Raw genomic sequence first — 5,884 nt, 5'->3', positions numbered from 1 at the left:
GTCGATAGGCCAGGACGTTACGACTCTCGTCGGGATGGAAAAGTCACGAAACAACGACCACAGTCGATATACACCGACTCTCGGAATACAGCGAGAGTTCACTTGAGTTCATCCATAGTGACCATTCTCACTGCATTCGAGTGTCGGAATCGCTCACTCAAAGTGAGACGACTATTCTCCCCTCACGCCAGTCGTGGAATAAACACAAATATTTCATTAAAAAATTCAGGATTCTATTTTGAATAAAAAAATGCGAGTCGAATTTCAGAATGCGGCCCTGATAACACAAATCGTTCACCACACGCGCCTCTACTTGTGAGAAACTGCAACCACGAAGACGAAATATTTCATTCATGCAACAGCAGAGGAACGACATGGAAACCGAACCGAGAAGCCGTCCTCGAAGAGACGTCAAACTGTTTTGTTTATGTTTACGTATTTTTGCGATAAAACAATCGTTTTCTGGTGATTTTCCTCTGTTCGTCGAATGCGCTCCGCAATCATGAGTGAAAGTGACGAAAGTAATTCCGAAGGAAGCCGAGGCAGCAGTGGCCGCGATGGCGACAGCAGTTCCGAAGGAAGTCCAACCGAACTGGACCCAACCAGCGCCGGATTCAAGCCGCTACGGGTACTCTATTCTCGCAAGCCCCAAGCGGTCCCGATTCCGGAAGCCAAACTGCTCGACAATGTCGGAATGTTCGAGTCCCGTTTCAGCCAGCTCGGTGGCTTCGACCAACGGTACAGCGATCAACGGCTGAAGGAGATCTTCCAAGCGCGGGCAGCCACTTCCAAGCGAGCACAGATGCAACTGGCCAGCACTAGTGGGAGTGGGGCGGAAATGCCTCAGCGGAGGTTTCTTCCACATCAAGGTGATAACGGGCAGGGCTGGTAGCAGGTATCTTTTTAGAGACATGGTCACTTTTATTACAAGTTATTTGAAAGTCTCTACTCTAAATGGAAGGTCCCCAAAGTCGCTATTTCAACCAAAATGGTTTCTAAAGTTCACTTTTCAGAGATTCTGAAGGTTCTTACAGGGAAATTCACAGATTCTTCAGAAATTTCTTCCCAGTTTCCTAGAAGAAAAGCTTCTGGAATTCTGTTAGTAAATTGTTTAAAGTTTTTTCCTGGTATATTTTTAGGGACCTCGAAAAAATTCTTCCAGCGTTGTTTTGAAGGGATGCTTTTGAAATTTCTTTAGAATTTGCACTAGGAAATCCTTAAGCATTTCAACGCTTCTTTGACTAATTCTTCCTAGTTATTCCTATAGGAGATATCCTAAAGTTTCTTACGGGAGTTTTTTCAAGAATAGTATCAATTTTATTTCAGAAGAAAGTAGAAGCGCTCATAAGAACATTAAGCTAAGTTTTAGGCTGTGTCCATGTCGGGACGTAACGACAGAAAAAAAAGAAAAGCTCCTATGCCTTTAAGATATCCATTGCTGCCAGCTCTGTAAATGGGAAAGATATTAGAATTTGGTACTAATTTTCGTCTTATTCTAGAAATGATCAAAGCGGAAAAACCGGCCCGACTGCGACGCAACATTTTGGTAAAACTGGAACGAACCGAGGGCCCCCTAAAACTGATGATGACCTGGATGAGGGAACGTGTCCGGGTCCGGGTCTACACTCGCAGAAAAAGCGGCGTTCGCGGCTACGTGACCGGATTCGTGGAAATGTTCGACAAGCACTGGAACATGGCCCTGGTGGATGTGTACGAGTCGTGGAAGCGGCGCAAGTATCGCTACTCGGAGAACAAGCTTTGTGTGCTTGGGCAGGCGGAGGATTGCAGTGCGTTGCTGCGGGAGATGGGAATCCGGGTGCCGGAGGTTAGCGTCCAGTCGGCCGGGAGGAAGTACGTGACGTGCAGCCGGAGGATGCCGAAGTTGATGATTCGGGGCGAGCAGGTTGTGCTGGTGACGAAGGATAGTGAGAAAGTGGGGAAGGAAGACGAGGAAAAGAAAGTTGAATAAAGATATTTTTGTTAAAATTAAGTCTTTTAAATATCTGCGTATTATTTTCAGAATCCATCCATTCAAATTAATTGAGAAATTTTATATTTTTTTTAATTTGTAAAAACGTTTTTTAATTTATTTTTGTAGATCCTGTCATATAATTTTCGTAGCAGGATCTTATTGGTAATTTTTACACCAGTTTGGACTGCTTCATTCATAGTGGGGGTTTTGAACATTGCATCTATACGTCTGATTCTAATTTTACATTCTCTTCAAATTTCAGATTTCTTTGCCAAACTACACTCCCCATGAGTTACCAAAAGCTGAGGCCTCAGCAAACGCAAGGATCGTCCTCCGGTGATGTCTTCCTAGCCAAGCGACAATAAGCAACCAAAGTGCCACAAGAGTCCGTCCAAGCTTCGAAAAAAATGATCATCGCAAATCCTTCGATCGAGTCAACTCAAAAACCGCTAAACCAAAGCCTCCGAACCGGAAATCATCGAACCAAAAGGAGGACTTTTAACAAACATTGCTAGAAGCGATTACCAACCAATCAATCTGTGATATTCAAAGGCTACCTACCACACACAAACCACACGAAGTTTACCAATGGGTTAGGAAGATAAGTGCAACAAAAAACCACCGTCCTACCGAGAAGTCAAAATTTTACAAAAAAGAAAAACGAGTGCCTTCCCTTCCGGTTTCCGATCGGAACAACCTGAAATCTGCATGTGTTCATAGTTTAGTACGTTCAACCGTTCAGGATCTCTATTTTATAGCAGCCAGCAAAACTCGCCGCGCGCGCGTAAAGTGCTATAATTATACAATCGCGTGCACACTGTTATACAGTTTTATAGCGCAGCGAACCATAAAAGCGGAACGAAGAAAACTGCCGTAGAACAGATAGAAGCAGAGTTTCCCAAACCCCAAACCGCACCGCCAACAAAAGCCGAACGCTGGCGTTGGCAAGCTTACGGGGTGGCTCGGCCATCGTGGCGATGCCCTTCATCGATGAGGACCTGCTATGGTGCCCGGATAACGATGCGCGGATGGCCGATCTGCAGGCGTGCCTTCAGGTGAGAATTTAGCGGTTCGCCGCACTCTTGCGATTTTCGTCGTCGAAAACCTCTAGAACTTTGCGGATCTGTGTCCTGGAAGTTTGATGGGTTAGAAAAAATATGTTGAAATAGCTTGTACTAGTTTATAGTTTATATAACTGATCTAGGTCAGTTTTATTTTTTGATAGAAGTGTCTTATCAAAAAACTTCTGCAAAGTTGTTCATTGAGACATTTTAAAGAGGTTTAAGTCGATTTTGAGTTAAGTATATTTAAAAATTCTAGTGTACTTTTCAAGCCTTCCAACAGTATTTTTAGGTGATTTCCTCGTAGAATAGAAATTTGTAGAATTTATGCATAAATTGGCTTGTTTTTTGTAGTGCCATACTCAGAGCCGTATTGTTGTATCATGGCACCCTTGCCAAACTGCTATTTGAGCGCCCCTAACAAAGCTCATCAAGGTGATTGGCAAATTTGTGAACCGAAACTGAATCTCTGGCCAATTAACCAACGGGATTTTCAAAGCGAAAAAATGGTTGCATATCAGTTCCGATATTTTACATACATAACATGGATTGAAAGTTTGCGTAAAAAGGGCTTCCCATATAATTTTTATTGACATGGTTGTTTTGAATTACAAAAAGAAAACAAGAAAAAAATCCATTTAAGATATATCTACTTTCCCATCTGTTTTTACCTAAAAATGATTTCAATTGAAAACTTTGAAAATTTTTATAAATAAAAATGGAATGGTGTTTGTGTGTCACAAAATAACTTGAAAACGGGCGAGTGGACTTACATGATTCTTTCACTATTGCATTCGTCCAGAGTTCTGACGTATTTATGTGTTTAGGAAAGTTTCCGGGATAGTGGGAAAAATGGGAGAAAACTAATCAGTCATTTTCTACAGGGGACTTCATGGCGTTTTTAAACAGCCTACGCGATGGCAAGACGAAATTTGCCGTTAAGGTGAAGATGAATCGAAGCCAAACTTCAAATTTTCAAGAGCACAAATCTGGAGAACCAAACATCCCGCTCAAATGGGTTTTCGGTTTTCCAAATTTGTGTTCTTGAAAATTTGAGGTTAGGCTTCGATTTATCTTCACCTTAAATATAAAACATATTTTTATTCTTTTTCATGTTGCTGCACATTTATACTCATTTCTCCAATGTTGATTGGGATAAGTGGCGCAGGAAGTGGGTAGGACAAATAGGACATGTACTACACACAAAAATCTGGGTAGGACAGTTAAAGCACTGACAAACAGACGTAACACTTAGAACAAATCTCGATCAAAATCATAGTCACGAGGACATGTACGCCCAATGCTAAAATTAGTGTGATTGGCTGACAGGCCAACAGATGGCGGTAGTGGGTAAACGTCAAACGCGAACAAAAACGTTGCGAGCGCTGCGGGTGGTGGATTGACCACTTACCATATTTTTGAATCATCCGTTTAAAAGGTGGTCGATGGATAATGATGAGAGTGTGACGTCTGTTTGTTTGTGGTTAAAGTATTGTCATACCCACGATTTAACAAATATAAAATTTAAAAAGATTAGCATAAAACTTGAAAAATAAATTAAACTATTTATCAACTGTTCAATATACATACTTCTCGATCAACGTCGTACTGATTTCAATGAAGAATGAAGCACACGATAAGGTTTTTCATGGTTTATCATGCCTAGAGAGGAGCGGGACATGGTTTGTGCATGACCCCCAAAAATCATGCTCGTATGAAGAACGGTTGAAAATATCTCTAGTGAAAATCTTGGGAAACTAGCTATGTAACAATTGTTACAAGAAACTTCTTCAATCGTTAGAAAAACTGATGTAGCAATCCTCTATGGCATTTTTGAATGAATCAATGATCAACCCTGTATATGTTCTGGGACCAAATACAGTGAGTATTCCTGGAAATAATCTAAAACCACTCTTGATACAATCTATCAAAGTATTGCTTTGTACCTCTTGACGATTTCCAGAATAATTTATGGAACTAGTTCATAGTTAATTCTTAAAAAAATGATTTCATCAATATCCCACTGATATTTTTACTCTAATGGAAGGTCTCTAAAATCTCTGGTAACCAAAATGGTCTCTAAAGTCTCTTATTTCCTTATTCTGCTTGCATTGAATCCCGTTGCAAAATATGAAACATTATTTTCCCGCTCAAATAACGGCTATATCATGTTTAAGCCACAGACAAACAGACGTCACACTCTCATCATTATGCATCGACCATTTTTTTTAATGGTTGATTCAAAAATATGGTAGGTGGCCAATCCGCCACCTGCAGCGCTCGCACCGTTTTGTTCGCGTTTGACGTTAACACACTACCGCCATCTGTTGGCCTGTCGGGCAAAAACACAAATTTTAGAATTGGGCGTACATGTCCTCGTGACTATGATTTTGATCGAGATTTGTTCTAAGTGTTACGTCTGTTTGTCTGTGTTTAAACTCAAATTTAAAAATTGGGTCCATAAATGAACCTTGACACTTGTGATCATGTTTGATGTTCGCTTAGTCGACAAAAACACCACAGTGGTTTTAGTTTTAACACTGGGGTTGTTCCTATCTGACATTTCGGAAGGGACATGGAAAACAAAATACACCCAAAACTTGAGTTTAAACCAAGGGGTGTGAAAAAATCTAAAAAAAAAACATAAAAATATATTTTTTGGACTTAAACCAACGAAAACATTAGAAAATTGAGTATACATGTGTGTTTTGGCCTAAACTTAAGCGTTTGGCACTAAAATCGGGACAAGGCTTTAAGACCCTATTTCATCTCAGATTCCCCGAAGAAAAGCTTCAGAAATTATAGTGATTTTATTTAGAATACTTTCAGGGTCTCCTAAATGGATATCTCC

General features: G+C 40.6%; 1 protein-coding gene across 1 annotated transcript; it reads left to right on the top strand.

Moving 5' to 3' along the window:
• The first annotated feature begins 346 nt into the window (after positions 1-346).
• LOC5570091 (U7 snRNA-associated Sm-like protein LSm11) lies at positions 347-1,986 on the top strand. Its single transcript, XM_001653028.2, has 2 exons — positions 347-869; positions 1,500-1,986. Exons 1-2 carry the CDS (start codon positions 488-490, stop codon positions 1,967-1,969), a joined length of 852 nt encoding a protein of 283 aa, XP_001653078.1. The 5' UTR covers positions 347-487; the 3' UTR covers positions 1,970-1,986.
• Positions 1,987-5,884: the final 3,898 nt, after the last annotated feature.

Source organism: Aedes aegypti, chromosome 2, assembly GCF_002204515.2.
Source record: "Aedes aegypti strain LVP_AGWG chromosome 2, AaegL5.0 Primary Assembly, whole genome shotgun sequence".
NCBI lineage: Eukaryota > Metazoa > Arthropoda > Insecta > Diptera > Culicidae > Aedes > Aedes aegypti.
The sequence above is the reverse complement of the archived record's forward strand: the minus strand, read 5'-3'. Positions and strand labels throughout refer to the sequence as shown.